At 37.9% G+C, this 24982-nt stretch overlaps 1 protein-coding gene across 7 annotated transcripts in view; it reads left to right on the top strand.

Annotated features, from left to right (window-relative positions):
• Positions 1–24982, top strand: part of N (neurogenic locus Notch protein) — a 260349-nt gene that overhangs the window by 145596 nt on the left and 89771 nt on the right. For 6 of the 7 annotated variants that reach the window (XM_067355433.1, XM_067355434.1, XM_067355435.1 and 3 more), the window contains 3 exons: positions 6904–7260; positions 9182–9337; positions 19481–19663. In XM_067355433.1, coding sequence (XP_067211534.1) covers positions 6904–7260; positions 9182–9337; positions 19481–19663 — 696 coding nt within the window. Of the gene's footprint in view, positions 1–6903; positions 7261–9181; positions 9338–18128; positions 18221–19480; positions 19664–24982 lie in introns of those variants that run through there. The other variant, XM_067355439.1, reaches the window with a different exon arrangement.

The raw sequence follows: 24982 nt of genomic DNA, 5'->3' as shown, positions 1-24982 counted from the left end.
TTATTTTTGTTAATTGATAGCTGATCAGGTATTTAATATCCAGTTTAAATTGGAACGGTATCACATTTTCTATGAGTCAGTTGAATGTCAACTAAAAATATCATTAATGATGAGTGACACGAAAGAGCACTTATACAGCGATAAGCGGAAATAAAAGGATATTCTTGCGGTAAGGAAGCCTCAATAGTACGTTGTGATCGTGATCGTCATTTTGCATGACATGAGAGCGATTCGATTCCACGGAAACACGAAATTCCCGCGATCTTTTTCACCGGAGAAGGAAAAAAGACATCCGGCATATCAGCGAAATATTTGGACAGGTCCGTAACTAGCATATTTGTGTGGTGAACGAGTTGTACCTTGATGTTTCGTTTCTCTCCTTTGAGGGAATTTTTCGAGAATCCCTTGAGATTCGTATCTCTTTCCCCGCCACACGGATATTTTAAGGTGAATGAAATCATTTGGACTGCTTCAACGCGGCTTTACCTCGACTATACGTAATTGCCTCGACTTTACCAGATTCTCGAAATTCCGGTTCGACCTGAAGCCGCACAACTTGTTCTTTGATGAGAATTTGAGGCACATCGAAGAATAAAAGTATTTATTTTATATTCCATTTAAGAAGCATCGTTAGATATGTTTTATTTAAAAAGTGCAATGACTCGCGATTTTCTAAATTTTCATATACTTATTAGAGTAAGAAATATTTTCGTCATAAAATAAAAAGAGATAAATACTCCTTTTACGACAAGTATGGCAGTTATATATAAGGAAAGCGTGCTTTTCCTTATATATAACATTCTGTAACAATCATGGATGAGAGTCATAAATTGCGATCACAAGATTTAGATATTAATACCGTGCACCAAAGTAAGTAATACGATAAATTGGATAGGTAGAAGAACGAATATAATACTATATCTAGATATATCTGGATAACATTTCTATGCGTTCTAATCTCCATCATTCGAAAAGCAACTCATTTCAATTCCAAGATAGTTATATTATAATTAAAAATGATAAGGCTCAACAAATAATAAAATTATAAAACGATATGAACAAAAGGAGCCAGAACGCTAAATCTCAGTGCAAACGAACTTGTATTGTGTTATAAAAACATTAATATACAACAGACGTTTCAACCTGTCATCAGGCTATCCTCAGTGTCAAGTAAATAAAATACATATAAAAATGTACGCTAATAATTTACAATACGATATGTTTTAAAGCAAATATAATTTAAACGCAAGATTTGTTGCAGGATTAATGAAAAAAGTTAACGTATTAAGATTGATATATTCCATAATAATGCTTATCGATTTTTCAAATAAGAGATGAAAGAGAACGAGAAGATAACTTATTGGTATAACAGTCAGATTGTTAACGGATGGATTGTTAATATTCGCATGAGTTCGCACTGTGATTTTGCGTTCTGCCTCCTTTTGTTCCTATCGTTTTATAATTTTAGTTATGTTATAGTCACATAGCGTATCACGAAGGCAAACTGACTTCTGAATGAGTGTCTAAGCGTTGCTTTTCGGGAGACTCTCGCTACAGCCCTGTGCCAGTAACGAAAAGTAACGGATACACTCTCGTCCATATCCTCGTCCATAGATTCCACTCGACACGCACACTCCTTTGCGTATATACGTACATACATACGTATACGTGCAACGATCGCTCCGATCTGGGGTGAGGCTCAACGGACAATTGCAATTATGGGGGTTCATCCAAGTTGATTTAAACAGCAAGGGCTTTTCCATCCTTGTCCGACGCACCTACGCGTCTCTCTCTTGTTCGCGAACAAATCCTCGCGCTGCCCCTTTTTTTTATCTCTATGCGGACCTTCGCGATGTATCCATCTCTTCTCTCACCCTTCTCTCTAGTCGCTGACACTGCTGGACCCTTTGCATTATGTTGCACGATAGGATTTGCCTTGAGGGTTGGCGAGTTTCCAGGAAGAGGAGGGTCGCACCTTATGGAAATCGACTCTCGCGTCATTAGCTCAGCTATCGGGTACTTGTACTCTCACAAAATATACTGCATCTATATGAGAAACGCTGAGATTATACAGATCTGTTTGGAGTCTTAAAGGATTAAATCTTAAAGGATGAGAGAGGGGAGAGAGAGAGAGAGTAATTATGAAAAATTCTATGATTTGAATACTAGATAATTAGCTGTCTTTTTTTTTCTTTTTGAAGAAATTAAAATGCTCGTATTTGTGTGAACAAATAATTTTGATAAAAATAAATATTACCAATTTTCTGTTGTAATATCTGTACAATTATCTCATATTTTAATAGGTAAATAATTATTGTTTTTACATATGTTTATAATTAATATTTATTGGAACGTTATAATGTTATCCCAAGTTGTTACAAATATATATTTCAAAGTCCGTTATATTCGTAGTAAAATGTGTGTGTGGGGGGGGGGGGGGTATATGTGTAGTATATGTGTAGAGTTAATATACATATTCGGCATAAATTTTAACTACCGCTGTGCTTTGCACTTGCTGTTGAAAAAAGGGGGAAATTTGTTTACTCGATCAATCGACGAAAAACGGGAGACTGCAGGGGGTGCTAGTCGATTTTTTACTGATGTTTCGTGACTGCTCGACGGACAGCAGCATATAAAGAAGAAAGAAAGAGGAGGGAAAGAATAAAGCGACGTAAAAAGGATGCGAGTACGAGTGCGGAACGAATGAACGTGTAAATACGCGCGTGGTCGATTCTTAAGTAAAGGAGGCGCGTCGTCTTTGTTCGCGCCGCTGGTATCGATATTAACGGGAATCGATTCGTCGTGCTGAACGGGCCATCGCTCACTCCTGGTCCCCTGACTGGCTACCTAATCGTTTGGTCTCGGGGGTCCTCGAATGCCCGAGTAACTCCAGTTTTTCGGAGCACCGTCTTCGCGTTCCTGCTCGCGCGCCTTTTCTGTCAAGAGCGTCGTAAGAGCGCGACCGATCACTGAATCGATCGAGTTTGTACGGAATATGAGATTCCGTTGAATGCCGCTTTTGATGTTCGCCGTTTAATTATGCCCTCTCACTCAAAAACTCGAGAGCCAATATCGCGTGGATGCAGGAGAGAAGATGCGCGGGAAGAACGTGGAGAAAGAAACAGAGACAGAGAGAACGAGAGAAAGAGGGGGGGTGGAGGGGAGGAGAGGAGGGAGAAAGAGCACCTCAGGGGAAATCCAGTCATGAGGAAGGGAATGTGCAAATGCCATCGCGAACGCCGAGCCACTGCAATTTTGTTCTTGCAACGGAGTCCCCTGAGGAAAAAGGCCTCGAGCGAACGATATATTGTAATTGCGTTATCATGAGAAAACATTGCGAGATGTAAACGCAGGAAAGAAGTTTTGTATTATCTCACACAAGTCTGTGTGTGTGTGCAACAATTTTTTCTCTATATATTGTAATTATCTATGATACTTTACGATTTATATTTTGCAACAAAGTATTTGATGTTTGTGTAATATTTCTCGATGAGTTATTAGTCAACTTTTTCCGTTTTGGAAAAAAGGATATTTTACCGAATTCGCGAGTTTACAGAGGTCTCACCGTGAAAAGATGTAAACGCGTAAAACGCGACGTGTCTCTTTTGATACAGTAACTCGAGAAGAGAAGAAGCCTTCGTGAGATTTCTCTCTCGATTGAATCTCGACCGAAATTCCAACTCGAAACCTTCTGAATGCGACCATCTGTGCACACCTTGCGAGAAATCGATATCGTCCGGAAATTTCTTTGCTGCAACGTTTTTGTTGTGATACGATAATAAAAAGATCACATTTGATCATCATCATGATTGTTCACGTCAATTTTATTCATTACATATATCGTGTGTTCAAAGAATAGTTATGATTATTATCCACTGATGTATAAGTAGGGATTATTATGAAATAGTAACCATGAATTTGCCACCGTATGAACGATGGAGATGAGGAAGGATTGATTCTTAAAGAGTTTACAAGACTACGATTCTGAAATGATTTCGACGCTGATTGCTGCGCTTCCTGCTGGATCAATTTACTTTCGCGTCGTTTTAATATTAATGCCACGAGCATCCTTCGTGGGAGTTTGGTATAATAACGTTATAGACCCTACGGGTCTATGTGCAAGCTCGTGTTTTTATCACTATTCCGGCCCTAACTCATGTCGTTGTCGTGCTGCACAGCCGCGGGAAGTATAGTCGGATGTTCTATGAAGCATAAATTATGCGCGCCATTAGATGCTAACTGTGGTCCATGACCAGGTATGTATCACCGCGCAACAGCTGATACCAGCAGATAAGGGCGAGTGTCAAGGAGGAGGAGAACGCGATAGAGAGAGAGAGAGAGAGAGAGAGAGAGAGAGAGAGAGAGAGAGAGAGAGAGAGAGAGAGAGAGAGAGAGAGAGAGAGAGGCGAAACTGCATTTCTGATATTGATCGAGGTGCACGAAGTATAGTCGGATTTTCTGATGACATTTTGCACTACGTACAATCGTTTCGTACGTAACGAATATCTCGTTTCGCGCATTTTAATTTGACTACACACATATTTAATTTACAGTAAAGGATTATTTACGGAAGTATAAGATGCAAAAGATGCACACGGCTTTATTATGATCAATATCAGTAATATTGTTATTTAAAACAATTTGTAGTGATAATTTGAACCAAAAAGTCTATTGACATGCTCAATAATAATTATTTTTTAATTATTTTCTCGTTAATACGTTGAGTACACAATTATTATTATATAATATAATAATAATGAAAATACTATTACATTACTATTTGTTGTATTGGTTAATATAAAAATACAAAACATTTTTTTTATCATCACGTAAGAATTGTTTGAACGTATTAATATAAGTCAATGCTGGGGTGAATTATGTTGCCATAAATAAAGCGAATTATTGATATTATTGATAAATGTTTGCATGCTGATATGTATCGGTGATTGGCGGTATCATGTAACATACCGCGAATTGTTTCGCAAGAGCGATTAAAACAATATGTAAATAATTGATAACGCGAAATAAATCGACATTTCTCGCAACACGTTGTTAAGTAGTAATTGCTGAGCGATCCTATTAGCTCGACGCTATTATTTCGTTTTCTATTTCTGCGGTTTTATTCCCCTTGATGTCCCTTTGATGCGTGTACACATACAAAGATCACTTGAAGTCATCGATTGCCGTTGCCACTATCGCTACTTACGATAGCACCTTACTTGCTGGTGTACACTCTATGTACACTGCACTTGTTTGTTTCTTTAAAATATTCTTATCGCAATTTTTGCGGCGGAGTAAAGATCGAGCTATCGAGCAGCGTTGAAGAAGATGTATAATTATACGTATATGAACTTTACATTTAACAATGGAGACTTGTTTAATCAAAACAAATATGATTTAAATGCTAAAATTTAAATTTGGAAGTAAAAGAAAAAGTATATTAATAGTAAATGTAGAAATTGTAAATTTAGGATAAATTAAAATCATATTGATATAAATATAACGCTAGTTCAAATTATTATCTTTTTTGTTTTATATTAATTATTATTTTTACCCACATACATGTATTAAAATTAATATTGACATTTATAAACATTTAGTTAGTTTGCACAATAATATATACGTAATACAAGACTTCTGAGGTCACGATGAACCATCACGAATCCATTAGCCACCGCGTGTTCAAATGTTTATTTTGTGCGGCAGAATGAGAGCAGAGAACGGCGAACGGATAAAACTCCATGATGTGCGGATAATCAGGCATCATGCAATATCGGTTCGATCGATCCATCACCGATTTCTTTCAATATTTTTCTCACTCGAAAAAGTACAAGGGCCACGTCGGCCAAATTTAACTAATTTAAACTTAGAAAATCGAATTACCATCGGAAAATGCGGTAGCACATGTTGCCTATACGATTAAGAAGAAGTTGAGAAATATTTTGCACGATTCCTTCAATTTTCGATTCGGAACTTTTGTACAAAACATTCAGCATCATGCATTCTCTCGTACGAGAGAATAGCAAAATGTAAAATTACGCACATCAACGGCGGAATTAAACGCGCGTTGCATCTTTCCGTAAAAATTCGCGTACAAAGCGACACGATTTCTCAGGCGTTTCCGCCTCTATTTGCTTACCGTTTCTTCGCACGAGTTAACCGGAAGAAATCGGTCTCGGCGCATCGGAGCGCCGATTTCACGGTTATCGGACCTCATCACTTTATCCGCGGTGTGTCAGCCTATTTCTTCTTACTCGACCCGCCTCGACCGCCAATCGATCGAAGCATAAATTCATAGAAGTGGTAAAACCGATGCTCGGTACTGAACGCGTCTTGATTTTTCACGCCGGCGAATGTGTTGCGGTAATGAGTTCTCTTTATACTCACGCCACGATCATCATCGTGCCGACCTGCTGTGCCGAGAATATCGTGTCGTCCTTTTCTTCCCCCACGTTACCGGTCCTCCCGTTAAACACAGATTGGAAAATATTGCTACGATTCATAGTTGCGATTATTAATAGCGTCACGATTATCTCTATCGATCTTAAAGTATGCAAATGCATTCTTGCACCGCGGATTGGACCGAACAGTAAAAGCGAATTACAGCGATTAATTGTTACAATATCGATGCGGTTCGATTGTCAACGAAAGATAGATTAATGATTTTAATAATAGCGCTTTTGAAATATTATTATCGTTATTTTTAACTGGATCTTTATTATTTTTAATTCATATTAATTTTCATACAATTATTTAATGTACCTATTATTTGAAGAAGAGCTTGTGCAATCTTATCGTTATTCTACATATTTACAAAGTTTAACCATGAATCAATGTTTCATTCCTATTCTAATTCTTACTGTAACTCGAAAATAATATGGTTGCGATATTTTTGTGTTTCAGGATTCCGAGGCAATCATTGCGAGGAGAACATCGACGATTGTCCGGGCAACCTCTGTCAAAATGGCGCCACTTGCATGGACCGAGTGAACGAGTACTCTTGTCTGTGTCCGCCGGCCTTCACGGGCACGCAATGCGAGCTGGACGTGGACGAGTGCTCTGTACGGCCATCCTTGTGTCACAATGGCGCTACATGCACGAATTCGCACGGCAGTTATTCATGTATATGCGTGAACGGCTGGACCGGGCCCGACTGCAGCGTCAACATCGATGACTGTGCAGGTGCTGCCTGCTTCAATGGTGCTACCTGCATCGATCGCGTTGGTAGCTTCTATTGCCAATGCACGCACGGAAAAACCGGTAAGTGCAAATTTAAATCGTTGTCTACTTTAAGGAGGAGCGTGAAGACAAGCTTTTAAAATGTTTTCTATGGCATAGTTATTTGTTAAAAACCTGTCTTTTTTTTTTTTTAAGCGAATCTTTAAATGGATTTTTATTATATGGAATTTTAAGTTTAATTTGTGAATCTCTAAATTTCGAATCGGATCAATTTATAAAGTTTCAGATAAAAATTATAATTGCGATTTGAAATAATTCAAAATTTTGTGAGGCTTGCAAGGAGAATATTATAACAAATAGACAGAATGGTGCGACATTTGCTTTCGCCAAAAATATATTCCATTAAATGTAACAGTCGCTATAGATATGGGCATTGCTGAGGAGAGAATATTGGATTGTAATTTAATAAATTTAATTTAATAGTAAGATGCGAATTTCTACCATCTTCGTGTCCAAAGTATTGTATATCACAACCGAATTGACAACGCATTTTATTGTTGATTTCCCGCTAATTGTTACATTCAATTTCGAATTTTATATCTGCTGTGTGAATACGCATAATATGGTCTGAAAAACGTGAAAGATTCCTCTTTTGAGAGAGAAAGAAAGAGAGATGGAAGCATTTCAAATCTCTCTGCGGCTCACTTCTGTTGCGAGATCGCATATCCGCCGACAAGTAGGCTGATTAACTCGATACCGAGTATGGTCGAGAGCAAGACTCGTATATATCGCAACGCTACGGCCATTCCGGCGATGCATTGGCAGGTGTATCTGCACACGTGCGGCCGGTATGATGCGCCTACTGCGTAGAGAGCATAGAACGAGTCCTTCGGAATCTCGAGATTCCGAAGACTCCCGGAGGCTTCTCGCCGTGTATCGACCTTGGAAACGAGTTTCTGTTCTTACTTGCGCCCGCCGCCCTGCCGCGGAGCAGTAGTCAAAGATGGTTTTCTCAAATCGATTCGCGCAACGATCGCCAAATACAGATATATTTCTCTCTTGCGGTCAGACATCGTCGCTATTTCTGGAAGCCGAGCGTTGATATCGCGCGACGACAATTTCGTCCGCTCGCGAGCACTTTAAGTCAAATTTCAATTACAAATTACAAATTCAGAAAGATATTTTCTGCAAAGTAAATGAATAATTCTGCGTTTTATCGAGTGCCAGAGTTATCCGCAAGATAAACTTGATTGGCAAATTTTTCGGAATTCAAAACTATATATATTTTATATTTTATTATTTAGAAATAAAAAAAGAAGGAATTTACAAAAGTTAACGGATACGGATATGGAATATGGAAACGCATAATGCTGCTTCTTGTGTTGCCCTTAGGCGTGCTTTCAGTTCAGTAGAGATATACATACTTACAGTTAGTCGCGGGCGTGATCGTGCATCTGCATGCACTTACTCTGGTTTATATATGAATATCCCGGGGAGTTCGGTACCGTTATCGGACCTCATAAAGAAAAGTTTGCCTCGACACACGCGAGCCTCTTCTCAAGGAAAATTATGTCCTCCGGGCTAGCTTTCTCAATTTTATATTATCTTTTTCAGTTTATGATGCCGGCAATTTCCTCAATTAGCTCACAATAATTTGTATGACTACATAATTTATTGTAAATCGAAGGAAGACACATGCATTTTCTGTACTGTACATGCTTCTGCATGATTGTTATTATGTTGATGAGATTAGAAAGATTTGTGTATGATGCTTGAGGAAATCGTATATACTTTTTATATTCTGTATATTATTACATATATTTACTATTTTATCTACTATCAATTTTATGAGGAAATTCAAAAACATTTAGTAAGCCATTAAATATTTTTATTTTTACTGAAAAATACTGGTAAAACAGAATTATATTTTGTTTAAACAATATAGAGAATATTAATGTAACAAGTATGACAACACTTAAAGAGAACCGACTTTGTTTTGTAGGACTGCTTTGCCATCTCGACGATGCATGCACGTCGAATCCGTGTCACGAGGGTGCCATCTGCGACACCAGTCCTATCAACGGGTCCTTCGCCTGTTCTTGCGCTACCGGATATAAAGGACTAGATTGTTCCGAAGACATTGATGAGTGTGAACAAGGTAAGAATATTACTTTTTATATAGTATCTATGTCCATACGTACTAACAGTTTGTATTCTTACATTTCTTTCTGTGATTTTTGTAAAACTTTTTCAACTTTTATATATTTTTATATTTATATTTTCTTTCTTTAATTCGTACATTTAGATTTTCGAAAATGAGATTGATGTATGTAATTTTCGTATACTTTAGTATTTCGAATCCGAGATCAGTGTACAATTCAATAATGTCTCTAGTAGACGAATTAAGTTTCTATATGAAAACATTAATAATTTTTGCACTAACAACCAGCGATGGCTCGAGATGCCTTTTAATATATATTAATTTTATATTTTAATTTGTACGTTCTTACATATTTATATTTTTGTATTTCTATACTCCACACTGATTGCATATTTTTTTACCTTTTTTTTTTATTAAATACAATTTTATAGATTTCAATTCAAATAGAATTGTGAACTATGGATTAAAGCAGTTTCGCAACGTAGTAAAGATTTCGTATTACAGCTTTGCATAATTCCGGATTATGCGTGGATAAATTCGGCAAAGTCTTTCAGTCGATTATCGCTGAATTATATCGATCGAATAATGCTGCAGTTGCTCTAGAAGATTGCTTCTAGATAGACTTTATCCGTTCTGTTTTAACCAACTATTAATCCATATTTTCGAAGATAATCTCCGTTTAAATCGAAACTAATGAGCATCTCGGTGGTTACGATTAGCATAGTTATTAATGAGAGGCTCGATTGAAAAAACACAGAAATGCTGGCCAATGGCGCATTTGCGCACGATCGGACAACAAAAATCGCGTAGATAGCTGTCGGGTAAATGTTATCGTGCGGTGAGACCAGTTCACATTAAAGTTGCCCGGGAAATAATAAATTGCTATTGGTGCTTGAATGACAGCTGAAGAAAATACACGAATCATTCAAGTCAAATCGCTATCTTTATGTGTACATACTCAGTTCAAATTAATAATACAATCATCGAAAATAGTGGAAATTCTTGTCAGAATAAAGCGCATATTTGAAAATTAAGTAAAGTTAAACGTCGCGATGAATAAAGTCGCTGTGTAAAAATGAAATATTAGTTTAATTCGACTCATGGTTCGTTACAGAATAATATTCTAAAAATGTTTGTGTAATTTTGAAAATACAAAAATTATAGAAAAGAAAAAACCGGTAGTTCTCAGATATATGTTATATTTTTTTCATCCAGGTTAAGGAGGTTAGGCGCTCCTTTCCCGCGACATCAATTTGTTATTGCGGTGGAAAAAAATGTCAATAAGTCGAGATTGAACGATGGTCTCACCGCTTGAAAGGGTCATCGCGCTCTGTAATATTTCCTTCTGATCACGTACGTTTGTGCGCGTCTGCCTGTCCACCTCGCACGACCTGTGTGTATTAACACCGCTGCATCAGTGTGGGCAGTATGGTAATTGCAAGCCAATCCAGGACACGCGAACGATTCTCTTTCTCTCTCTTTTTATTCTTCTGTCCAGAAAAAGAGAAAAGATGTAATCAGCTTATATTTTTTGTTAGTATCATTAATGACCAATGAATATCATAATGGAACTAAAAAACGGGAACCGAATTTCACATTGCTCCGTTATGAGCTTCGCCACAGTGACCCGCCACTATACGTTTCGATCTTTGTACATCATCGATCAACTCACAAGCGAGCCGACAGTAGACGAGTTCCGGTGGGAGTGATCATTACGTTTCATTGCTTTGAAGGATTACTATAGCGCGCTTAGATATGTATGTAGCTACTTAATGACGAATTGATGATATATATAAAACTCGTGAACGTCTTGCAATAAAATTGCTTTTGAATCGTGAGAAAGGAATTGTAGAATAGAATTGAATGAAAGTAATTTCTAAACTATAAAATAAAGTCTTTTGTAAATAAAAATAGTAAGTGACAAAAAGATAATATTTAAATATATTGTATATACATGTAAGAAATTCAATTAAATTTCCGCAAACATATGAGTAATTGAAAATTGTTGATTTACATTCATTACATTGTCACGCAAAAAAAGATGTACTATTAGTCAAAAGTATTGTTTAAATGGACAAGATGCGAGATGCGTCGAAATTGATATCACATGAATGATTTTTCAGACAAGATAATGGCAAGTTTTTGCTTGCGCGGCGAGGCTCGAGTATAGTAATCGCGGGATTAATGTGCGCGATCCGAGTGTACGGAGGCCCCCACGGTCCGCGCAAATTGAAAACCCACACGGGGCAGATTGGCGGACGGCCAATCGATCGATTACGATCGATTAATTCGGCGTCGTATCTGTGCGTTATTTATTGTACCCGGTCCTTACTCTCATCGCGCCATCTCGTCGACGTTCTCGTCATCAAGCACCGTGATCAATCTATCGTCGGCCGGGAAGCAACACATGTTACGGATTCATTACAATCTACGGTATAATAAAAATAAATCTCTGTGCATGTGTGGGGTCGACTTTAAATAAATTATTTGAAGCTACTGACTTTTTATACAATTGTGAGTAATTAAAACGTATAGATATATTGTTTGTTATTTGAATATTATTTATTTTATTTTATTTTAATATAATTCTCAAATGTTATCACACACGCATTCTCTATATTTTATAAAGATAATCCGAAAGTGGTTTCATCAGTTTCAATCAGTGCGATTACATTACTATTACACGAATTAAAAATTTTTTTAAATTATTGAAATCTATGTTAAATGCGATAATTTTTATCGTGAAAGAACAAGAACGACAACAATCGCCAACTTAAAATCTAGATCTTGACAGACGTTTATCATTATCTATTGCTCGAGCTGACTTATTGATTTGATTACATACGTAACGTCATGCGTGAGAGTTCGTAGGGGAGCAATGATCCTTGATAGTAGGCAGTGATGTATCCAATTTTCTCTCTCTTTCCTTTCACGATCTTGTAGCTGCAGGCAAACTTGTCATTCCAAGTTCGTTCCTCTTTTTTTAGCAACGTAAGACTGTGATATGTAACCTATGATTGGTGGGTTTCGCGTGATGTATCACAAGAGAGTCTCGTTGCCAAGATGACAACGATTATTAATAATTCCGCGGGGATAATTAATAGCTATGCTGGAATTTATCGATACTTGTTGCAACAACCATCTTGAACAAACTTGACATTCAAATGCGTGCACATGTGTATGCAAGCTCTCGCGATCGGTAATACCTACCGCTGGTAAATAAAAATTATAATATTCTAATTAGTAATATTATAAATTTATATTTTAAAAACATAAAATGCAAAGATAATAATATTCTTTTTTAAAATAAGTATTATACTTTATCAATATACCGCTACGTATCTCAAACTTAAAAAATACGGTGTTTTTTTTCGTCAAACTTGGAAAGTTTTAAGAGGTAAAGTTGATACAATACTGTGACAATATACCGCTTTCATTTCACGATGTTTTTTCGTTTTATTATTTTGCATTATCTGGTAACATTGCGATATGAATAAATCTGTCATGTGTCAGAACGATCGCAATTAGTGCATCACGAGTCCAAAACTGTATAGATTAAGCGACCATTCGGCAACGTAAGTACGTAATATAGGTAATGGGTTTGTAATTAACCAGTGGACAGGCAGTAGTCGCCGGGTTAATTAATAGTCTCGGCCGAGGATCGAGCACGGCATGGGGCCACACACCTTGTCGGTTTCCTTGTGTACACGCGTGCGCATAAGGCTTATCTATATTATATGCAGATTTACTTTTACAGTTTCTTAATTATTGTAATGTTTCAAAAATTAGTACATAAATATGATCCATTATAAAATATAATATTGTTAGCTTTTGAAAAAGATATTATAATATAAATTGAATCTAATATTTTATTTTAACATTCCAATTTGTCCTAACTTTACGAATAAACACCAACTTTTATTGGTTTTTAAATTAAAATAATTTTTTGAGCGATAGTTGTGTGTCAAAATCAGGTTTTTTTCTATTTTTTAATATGCAAAATACTACAAAACGCAAAAGATAAACCATAGAGGAACTCACTGGCAGATCCTGGGGGGGGGGGGGAAGGGGTTTGGGGTTAAAACTCCCCCTTCCAAGTTAAAAAAAATCAATTTTGCTGGATTCGTTTCAACAATCTTGGTGAAAAATGCATTAAAGCAGGTCAAACCTCCCCCCCCTTATTATTGACATCAGGATGCGCTAGTGGAGGAACTGCATCATGGAATATCGTAAATTGCCGCGATCGCGTAACTGGCGGTAGAAATGCGAACTCGTTTAAAAAATGGATGTATGACGAGGAACATCTGTAAACTTGGGGTAGAAATGCTCTTCCTGGTACATCATAATAAATACGTAGCACCGCCCGTAGCGGAGCATGGCGTTAATGCGTTTCGTTCCAGACAAAGACACTTCATTAATAATCGAAAGCACGTCTTTTGTGTCCGCGGGCTTTCTTCCTCGATGCACTCGTCCCATCAGTTCGAAAGGAGCGCTCGCGTTGCGCGCTTAGTGCAGCGGATTTCCTTCTCGCATTAGTAGCTGTTCGTTAATCAACCGTCACGGAATTAATTGGATTTCGGTGGTGAATATTAACAATTGGCTCGTTTGCTCCGCGTTGATTGCCACACACTCCGAAAATGTACCGCCTTGTACACAAGCCAAGTTAATTGTCTTGTGATAATTGTTGCACAGCAACAACGCGATCTAAACTGATAATGCACTGATGCATAAAATGAAATATTTAAAAAATTTTTATTACGTTATAACACACGTCACAGTATGTATTTAATATTTTGTTATTTTAAAATCAAATACATATAAGGGAAAAGATTGTACGATAATCCATCGAATTAATAATATTAAAATGGCATTGCGAGCCAACGCTGATTGTTGATGCAAGCATTTTTCTTATGTTTTATATAGAAACTTTATTTGTCTACATTGAGACATATTAAAGTGTACACTGATCTCAAATTCGAGATACATAGAGTGTACGAAAATTAAGTACATTGATCTCACTTTCGAAGAATCAGAATGTACTAATAAATAGGAAATTATTGAAAGGAAAGAAGGAAGACGAGAGAAAAAATATCAATCAATGTACTTAATTTTTGTACACTCTATGTATCTCGAATTTGAAATCAGTGTACACTTTAATATGTCTCAATGTAGACGAATAAAGTGTCTATATGAAACATAAAATTTTCGCATCAACAACTAGCATTTGCTCGCAATGCTATTTTAATATTATTAATTCGATGGTTTTATTTTCTTACTAGTATTTTTTTACTTTACAGAAATAAACATAGAAAAGTACCATATTGCGTGTATCGGTGTCATTTATCATAGGCTACGAATTATTCTCGTGGCCGATAGCGTTCGTTTATGGTTCGTCTGCGCTTGAAATATGTCCAGATGCCTCATTTCGATCGTTGGACATTTTTTGTACGCCCACGAGTGAGCGATGAATTAGAAGATTTACGTTTTTCTATGATCGTCCGTGTTCCCTTCGTCCGGGCGACAGCGGACGACATCGCATTCCACACTTTGCACGAGGCATCGTAATTAGGAAGACATTACTCAAAGACAGCTTCTCTTTCCCCGTGAGAAGGATCACTTCTCTCTCGTAGCTCGCTCACAGGGGCCTTCGGCTGCTTTTTGCTTCGGGGACGTACGATTATTCACTTCTATGAAGGCCGCGATTCGAGAAATTATCGGTAAATTATTGTACATTCAAGCACATGGCTCTCTGTCACGTTCGTGCCGACCATGATAAAGAAGGTGAAGTACCCTTTGGCCATAATGGCCGGTTCTCGTATTTTTTCTTGCATACGAGTTTTCGCTTATTTTTACAGTTAAGCGATATCGTCGTTATTAATTTATTGCTTTTGCTCTTGGTTTTAAATGGAAAAATTGTTTCTCTAAAAATATTTTTTGGATGAAAGCAAAGAATATGTCGTTCTAGATACCATATGAATCTCTGTGTGTGTATCATAATATTGTAAAGTCTGCAAACATCTCAGTTCTCAAATTAAAAAGCAATGCGGGTGAAATTAAGAAATAAAATCTGCATAAATCTTAGTATCCATGAAACACTTATTTTTCGACAATGATTGCAGAAAGATTTTGTAAGCGTACTCGAAAATAGATGATTCAATTAACGCTTGACGCGCCATCAAGTAGGTTTTTTAACCATCAAGGACCGAGAAACGTCAGCAATTTACCGAGCTCAAACGTGGTTTTCGCCGCATTCTTTATACACCGCGCATTAATACTGCCGGTGATTAGCCGGGACTTGGAGCCCACCTCATCTCATTTATCCCCCTTTTTTTCTCCTCGCGGCCGTTTGATACTACAAGTCATTAAACCCTGTAGATCAGCCGCTCCTCCTCTTCTCTTTTCTTTCTCTCGGCACCCCGTCATCCGTCTCTTCTTCTGACGATTGCCCTGGGCACTCGAAGATTCTGAAGGTTGATAAAGCGATAGGGTTCTTTGCTTCGGATAGCCGGTAAGAAATCCTCGAGGATTAGTTTATTAATGGCCATCGGGCATAATTATCGGCTGCTCGGCGTCAAGGCAGATCTTTCGATGATCGTTCCACCCAGTGGCTGTACTGTTTTCGCGATTCGTTTGCCTTTTTTTCCAGACCGGGAAACGCTCACTTATCGTCCACTCTCCGACGCTCGCGGCCCCACTTGTGCTTGATGTGATAACTTAAACGGCACTTGAACATTTATGATTCGTAGTGAGGCTGTAAAAAATCTCTTAATGCTCTTTATACGTCTGTTTTGCGTTAATTTGAAACAATGGTATTGAAACCGGTATGATAAATCGGAGAAATCGTGCCCTTTAGTTTGTTCCTATTATTCTTTAATTATTTCAATTTCCGAGCGTCTTCTTTCTTTGACGAAGAGAAAATTTATTTAATTGGCAAATTTATTAAGTGTGAAACAGGCTTTAATATAATTATAGCTATTTTTATCTTGCCTGAAGTCACTATCTTTTTTCTCGCGTGTTCTGCGGACAGTTTTGATTAGATGACAAAATCTTAGAATATTTTGCGTTTTTATCTATTGATTCACATCGTAAGCAAATAATTAAATTGAAATTTATGTTATTTATTGTGTATAATGTATTATGTTAATTTACATTATATATATATATATATTAGTACATATCAGTTGTGTGTGCAAACATGGTAACACCTAAAATCTTTTTTTGCAGTTTTTTTGTTCGTAAATGAAAGGTAACTTTGATAATTTCTCCTATCATTGAAGCTACCGATAGTCACATTAAATGCAATGCATTAAAAAAACAAGATTAAAATTGTATTAAAGTGACTGAAGCTGCAATTTATTGTGCAAAATGCGCAAATCACGAGAGAGCGCAATGATTCGGCGTGGTTGACGCGCGACGACAGCGTGCAGGGTATAATGAGATTTTGCCGGAAGTCGCGTCGAAGGAGGAGCGAGAGGGCTCGAGAGGGCCTGTCGGTCGGCGTTGTTCGTCCACACAGAAGCGCAGTTTTCTCAGAGGGGTGCCTCCGCGCGGCCCCCACGAACGAATCTAATTAAACGCTAAATTGTTATTTTAAGTTTAATAACAACCATAATGATCTCGCGCCCGAACCGAGACTCTGTTATTATCTAGATTGCATATTTTCTGGTAGATTAAGTTCCTTAAGCGAGAGAGCTGCACTCCCGGCGAGAGTTGTAAGAAACCTCTTTGGATAAGCTAATGCAGCCCAGCGCGAGGAATTGTAGTACTTGGTGTAGCGCCAGGTACTACGTCACTTGCAAACTACGCTTCGCAGCGTATGTAATATTTCTGCGCGTTGTTATCTTGGAAAATGTGGAAAGTATTCAGGTTGTGAAAAGACCAAAATAAACTCTTCAGAGGTAAACATAAACATACATAATTTTTCAGGAGAAGAATCTAAAAAGATTTTTCGCTTTTGATATGCTCTCAGCAAAATACTTATAATATTTTGCAGATTTTCTTGTATTCGTAGATACAATATCAAACTTCGATATATTTCAGAAAATAAAGTTGTGTGATTATGGAATATGATTTTAATCTAACTTAATACTATTTTTATCTGGTGAATGTAATTTAACTTTCAACTACAGTCAACATTTCTATTAAAATGAAAATATTCATTGAAAACATTTGCCATAGAATAAAAATTGAAGTATAGAGTCTACTGATAATAATAACTCCATTTTCGAAAAAAATGTGACTTAACACAGTATACCTTTGAAGTGCTCAAATATAACCAAAGACTAAAAAATTTTGCACTTTTTGTTAGTTAAGCGGCGAGAAATAATATAGAAATTTCTTAAAATAGAAAATTTTATTTACCTCGTGAAATTTGTGAAATATTTGAAATTATTTTAATAATAATATTAATTTGAAATTGTTGTATCGAAAGAAAAGAAAATTTTAACTATAGTATATATTAATACGGGAAAAAAGGGAAATAAGGGAAATAATACTTGCAATCTCGGTTTAGTATAAGTAAATCTCATTATTGCTTTTAAAGGTCTGTGTATGTGACTTGTTTAACACTAACTTTTTCAATGACTAGCCTTGCGAGTGTAGTACGTGGCATTCGGAGAGCGATTCGTCATCTCTCCTTCCACGTCACCCGATCGCGAACACGGCGCAACAATGCGTTTCTTGCAATCGCGACACTCATATGTTGTACGTTTCTTTTTATCGCATCATTTCCCTTGGATTTCTTCTATCCTCTTTATTACTCAGCGGCGACGCAATTACGTCGTCAAGTCGAAAAAAACTGTTGGCGAGTACGGCATGTGACGGAGGCAAGAGTGAACGCCTTTTTATAAACTTGTGCATTCACCGATGAGAGAAGCTCGTGTATGTATGATTGCTTGTGTCATTTCAAATGTAACGATGGGTGATTATAAAAGTATTTAAATGTTTTATGTATGTTCATCGAATGAGCGCTCAATAAAGCGTGTTCTACGTATATTAATATATGATATGACTAATTAAATTAATTTTTTTACTACAATATAAAATTCTACAATCTGGCCACGGGTAATTTTTTTTATATCAGAAATGTTTGATGTGGTTGTTATTCGTATAGAGACTTTAATTCTAAAGTCATAAAATGATATGATATTTTAACGGTGCAACATTGTATAATAAGTAAGACGAATATATGTATATGATACGGAAGAGCTTTTCTAATGAAGCGCTCATTTGACGAGACACACCGAGCGGGCAACTGCACCCGTAGCAATTATTTCATTGCAATTAGAGTGGGCTATGTATCTCCGGGAAAAGAGGGGTTGCGCGGGCAAGATGCGATCTCCTTTGAACGTCGTCGTTGGTACTTGAAGAATGCTCTACCAGCATGCTCCTCCTTATGGTTGAGTTAGCCGGGTATAGGAAGTATTCTCCGCTCCCTTCTCCCGCCATAATGGCGGCGTCTAAAAAGTGCCGGCGAGTTTGCCAATTAAGGAGCATTATCCGCGCCGTTTGTCACCAGCAGAGATGCACTATAACCGGTCGTTTCTTAAAGCCATATTCAGTTATTAATTATTATGCGAACCGTGTTCGTCGCTTTGCCGCAGTTTAAATCATTGATATCAGGGATCTTTGGTAAGAACAATCCGCACGAAAAATCGTTTCGTACTTTGCGGTGTATCGCACTTTTCTTTTCTCAGTCTCGTTTTGAACAGGAAAGAATTTCACTTGACATGGTCCCAATATCGAAACCGGATGAACTTTCACCGAACAACCTCGCAAAATTACGATGGCGCAATTCGCGTTGGAATTTCATGGAAGCTCTAATTATCCGACCGGACAAAATCGAACGACATACAACGACGGCACGTCGCTATATATAGTAGTATAATGGATCGCAATGTCAATAAGATTCGTTTTGTATTAAGCATTGCGTTATTCGATACTGGAATGATTGTATAAAATTCCTATCGACACATCAAACGATATGTGAAAATTATTTTTTTAATTTTATACAATATTTTGAGTTTAAAGTAAAAAAAAACTTGATTACATTCCAATTATTTTGAACTAATTATTCGATTTTCTATTTTGGACTTTACTTGACGCTAAATGACGATATCTTTTTTTTTTTACTTTTTGCAGGCTCTCCTTGCGAGCACGACGGTATCTGCGTAAATACGCCTGGGTCTTTTGCGTGCAACTGCACGCAAGGATTCACGGGTCCGCGATGCGAGACGAACGTGAACGAGTGCGAGTCGCATCCGTGTCAGAACGACGGCTCCTGCCTGGACGATCCTGGGACCTTTCGATGTGTCTGCATGCCTGGTAAGTACTCTGCATCACTCTATACTTCATCTCACGGTACTCCCGAACGATTATGTGTCCCTTTTGACGTTGCGTCCTGTTCTTTTCTCTTTCGAGAGTAGAGCGACGCATCTCTTGCGAACTGCGAATGGGACAATTCCGGATAATTCTCTCGCTTCCTCGCGTGACCGCGAATGCGTCACGATCGAAACGCACTTGGGCCGCTTTCACGTTGGCAATTTTGTTCCGAATTGTTATTCCGTTTACGTCCGTGCAAGTAGCTTCTACATATCGGTTTCACACATTTCGACCGTTCCGCATGCTTTTCAATCGTTTCACAAAAAGTCTGCCGTGAAAGTTGCAATTACCTTCGGAAGTGCCGGCTTCTATCGAACGTAGAACGTCACTTGTTTTCGCGCTCCTTTCGATGATGTATGTTTTTGCGTTTTTGCGTGAGTCATTTTACGTAAAAGGTGTCTTCCGTTGGAAAGTTTACGCATGCCTTTTATGCAGTGACTGATGTCATTGTAAAAAAGGACAGTCACAAAAATCAATTTTAAATCATATCTAAAATTTAATACAATACAACTCTAGGCAGCAAGATGATTTTGTATAGTAAAAAGAAAGTATAGTTTTTCAACTGTTTTGACTGCACAATTACGACCTTTTTTCTTAGATGTTAAATTTTTTTAAATAAAAAAATGTCATATTTTTGGAGAAAAAGACATGTTTTAATGGAAAAGAAAGAAAAATTTTACCAAGATAAATAAATTAATAAAAAATAAGAAAAATGTTACCAAGATACGTCAACTTTGATTTTCACGGGAAATCGCGAGATACGAGATGCGAGACGCGTGAAAAGACGCGATCCGCCGCGCACGATAGGCGGCCGGTTGCCATCGCGCCATGCGTGGACCCCGAGCTCCGGGCTTCAAGCCCGCGCGACGTCGTCGGTAAATTCCTCCGAGATGACAGTATGCCGCAGTGTGCATTATCTGATACTCGACAAGAGCCGTGGCAGGAGGGCAGCAACCGGTAACTCGTTTGCTCTTTTAACGCTACGCGTCGGCGCGCATAAGTCAGCCTTAATTGTTTGATGTCGGTGGAACGACGTAGTCTATCCCTTCGGTTGGATCCTTTAAGGATTCAAGCGTAAAATTGCGAGAGATCCGCGCGCTCGATAAATGATATAATCGACAACGAATACGCGCGCGTCATTGTCGATATCACAAAATCGCGCAAACACTAAAGGATATCTCTCTGGAAGCTTTAAGCACATTTATTTACGATCAGCTTACAAGCGAATTTTCTTCCATAGAATGGCGATTTAGTAATAATACATGTTTATAGCAAATCTCTGTAGTTATTTTAAGTAAAACATTTGAGATAAAGCGTAAAAATAAAAGAGACAAAGAGTTAAAATGTATCTTTGGTGAAACTTCAAATTTATTTGTTTTTAGCAAAGATGTCCATTATGTCAGGTTTCTAAGAAAATAGGGGTTTAAATCCCCCAAAAAATGCGTTTTTGGTTATATTCGCAAATTTGTAACGCATAAACCAGACAGGCCACCAGCAACTTGGAAAAGATCTGAAATTGGAGCTTAAACCTTTGTCTTTATTTTTTTTTTTAAAGTCGCAAACTTAAAGTACAATTTTAAGGACTTCGTGGAAGTCCCTCACAGAGAAATGAAGCACTGTCAAATTTATATAACAAAATAGCAAAATTATATCTCACACCCAATAAATTTGTAAATTCCTGTTAAGGACAGGCCTGTTAAGGACAGGCTCAAGAAATAATAAAGATTGCCTCATACAGTATACGATATGATCAACTTTCTAGAAGCATAATTTTAAATAAATTTAGTATAAAAAAAGAAAAATATGTAAAAACGGCAAATCATTGAAAAATTCTTTTTTAAAATTGCGAAAATTTTCATATTGTTAGCGTTTTAAAATTTATTTGAAAACGAGGTAAAGGTCAAATTTTCGCGGCGGCAAATTAAATTCTGTTTCCGGTATAACCGAGCAACAATATTTGATGCAATAGCGGTCACCGTACTAGCGCGAATGTATGACGCGAATCCCCGCGGTGCAACAAATTGAACATTAAGCGCGATAAACGTAAAGTCGAGACGTGAAAATAGTGATCATCGATTACGAATCGCCCAAGTGCGATTTTGCTTTTCTCTCCATTCTTCATTCCCATTGGACACTCGATTTATGAGATCGATTTATACAATTTGCGCAATTTTGAGCGAAAGCGAGCTCTTCGTCGGAGCTCATTGTCGCTCTGTCGTTACTGTACACACGCTATACTGGCGATAAGATCGATGCAGAGAAACGCTGAAAGATCTATCGTCTAATTAAGGCACCAGCCGTGTACCAGTTATGTATTATTGACACATTAGAGAACGGTTAGTCGAATCGAATTTCTTAACATTGAATAGCGAGTATGCTCCGAAAAGAGTAGGGCGGACGGAATCACGAGTCCGAAAAGCGAGAAAAACAAAAAATGAGAGACTCTTGGATCCTTGGACTCGAAAATCTTCCGGTGCCCGGTGAGACACGGGAGGGAGGATAAACGAGAGGAAGGGTGAGTGGTAAAATATGATAGCGAGATTCGCGAAATATGAGACCGAGACGACGGGATCCGTTGCCACGGGCCCCCGTGGGCCTTCGTGCGGGAACAAAGGCTTATCTTGTCCCTCGGCTTACTTGGCCATTTTGGTACTCCGTCTTCCCTCCTCCGCTTTCTCGTCCTGTTCCTCATTCTGCGTCAATTCGAGCTCCTTCTCGTCTTTTTCGTCTCTTCTTGTTTTGACCCTTCGTCGAGCCGTACGTCGTGCCTTCCTTTCTTGTCGGGACTCCACTGTCCCGTAAAAGGATCCGCTAAATAGCGCTAAGAGGTTCGAGGAAAGAGGATACTTGGGCATTCAGGATTTTGCACGACGGACCCGCAGCATCGGTGGTTTGCGCATATTATTCCCGGCCTTTGTAATTGTCGTTCGCTTAGCTCCTCCGCGTGTCTGTTGCGAGTTGCGCGTCGCGTAACGAGAGAAGCTTTTCTCTGCCGTCGAAAGAAGCGTTGCTCGATCAGAAATTAAATCTGGATTACGATTGCTACGAGATGTCGTTGTATCAAGCACATCCGTGATATTAATTCTTTTAATTCATCAAATTTGCATTCTTAAGTAACAAATGATAAGAATCAATTTTTACAAGTGGAACTTTAATTAAATTGCTGTTTCAATTAAAATATTTACTAGTTAGCAAAAATATAATATTTTTAACATTTTAATAATATTCTTAATATTTATAATATTTTGTGTATATATGCTCATATTTAATTTATATAGTGCTTTACATAACATATTTGATTATAGATATTATATACAATTTTATTGCATTACGGGTTGGAATTTAACGACAAGCACGCGTGTTATCATATTGCAGATATCGCAGGGTGCGCCCGTTGTATTGTGCTCAAATGCACACTATACACACGAGGTTTTACCGATTATCCACGTATAATGAAGAGGAGGAGTGGCGCAAGATCTCTCAGTGTCATTGACGTACGAGAGCAATTACGACGCTATTGCGTTTTCTACCGGGCGATCTGATAGTACCGGCACTCTTCCTGGCTGATGAATGCTCGCACGATACGCGCCTCGTGGGTTGCAGTCGTGAAAAATGTAGATTAATAAATCGGTAGCGCGGCGAACAATATGCCGCGGATTGCATCAACTCGCTATTAAACAACACAGTTGTAATGAGTCGGGTCCTTCGGACCAACGGTCGTTAAATTACCCCAACGACCGTCCGCGTCGACTATCAGTATATAACAACTACCACGACGTGAGATTCTCTGAATCACTGCTTGATATTTCATCGAGAAAGATTCCTGTTGAGAGCATGTTTTTTTACTTTTTTCTCTAAATCTCGGCATTAAATGGTGTTACAAGCTTATTAAATGGTGTTATAAGAAAATAATATAAACTTATAACTCTTCAAAATTTGATATGAAACACTGTTTGTGATCTATATGGAAGCAAAATTAGTGAAATATCTGCATTATTATCTAAGTGACTAATTGATTTGAAAACCGTATATCATAAAACTACGGCTGTATTTAATCAAATAAAAATTCTTTACGACAAATTGAGATATAAATTTCCACGCCGTAAGTTATTTCAAATCACAAGACGATTTTGTGTTATACATTTTGTAATCTATTTAAGATTCTCCTATTCTCCATCGCGATAATCTCTTTTCTAGATGCCCGACTATAACGCGGATGGAGATGACAGAAAGCCGGTGTCGCGCGGGAAGGCATTACAAATCGCCACGCAAACACTCTGGCATACAACGCGAAACAATGTTATCCGCCACGCCATCACGCGCGCGTACACTGCTAGGTGTTCACACGGAACAGAAATTCGCGAAACGCCGCCATTTCTACACAGGGAGTATTTTTCTACCGAGTATTCACTTAGAAACGCCAGTTTGAATGAAATTGAAACAACGCTAGATCATCATTTCTCGCACTTAAGCCTTCGTATTGGCGATAATAGATAATCAATCATTGATGATGATCGAAAAAAATATGAAAAGTTTCATAGCGTCGAATTATAATCGAGACATATTTTACTGTCACGTGCAATCTGCGGTTTTTCTTTTTTCTCCCGACTCTGTCCTTCGTTCTCGTACCGTTCCTTTTACGACGTGCATCGCATCGCGAAAGATTTGTTACTCCTGTTGACCAAGAAGGGAGATATCTCAATATTCGCAGCTTGATACACCCAACACGCATGCGCACATGCTTATATTGCGTACTCGGATGAAGCAGGCGTTCCGCATTCGTATGATACATTGCTAAAGATGTAGATTGTTCCCGGTACCATCCAGCAGCATTGTTCGCAGAAGGACAATGGCTCCAAACCACATTTTGTTATTTTCCAGCCCTCGTTTCCAGTCCTTTCCGTCGCACTAATCTTTCTGGACCACTTTTTCCTTCACGACGAGATTCAACCGCACTACTTCTCCTCGGTTTTCTAACAATTCCAAATTTCGACTTTTGCAAAACGCCTTGTTTTATAGCTTTGTAATATAATAATTATTTTATTAAAAACTTTTTTACTTACGTTTTATTAGATTAATATTGTATCTCTGCAAAATGCTTTACGTATGAATAAAATTAAAATACGTTAGTGCGTATTTCGAGAACAATACTAACAGCTATCTCCGACTGAAAGATCCTTCTTTAATCGACATATTCACACTCGCGTTTGAAAAGCTCGCGCGATTGCCAGAGACTCGCTCAGCAAACGAGTTGGCCAAGTT

Source organism: Linepithema humile, chromosome 5 (assembly GCF_040581485.1).
Source record: "Linepithema humile isolate Giens D197 chromosome 5, Lhum_UNIL_v1.0, whole genome shotgun sequence".
Classification (NCBI taxonomy): Eukaryota; Metazoa; Arthropoda; class Insecta; order Hymenoptera; family Formicidae; genus Linepithema; species Linepithema humile.
The sequence above is the reverse complement of the archived record's forward strand: the minus strand, read 5'-3'. Positions and strand labels throughout refer to the sequence as shown.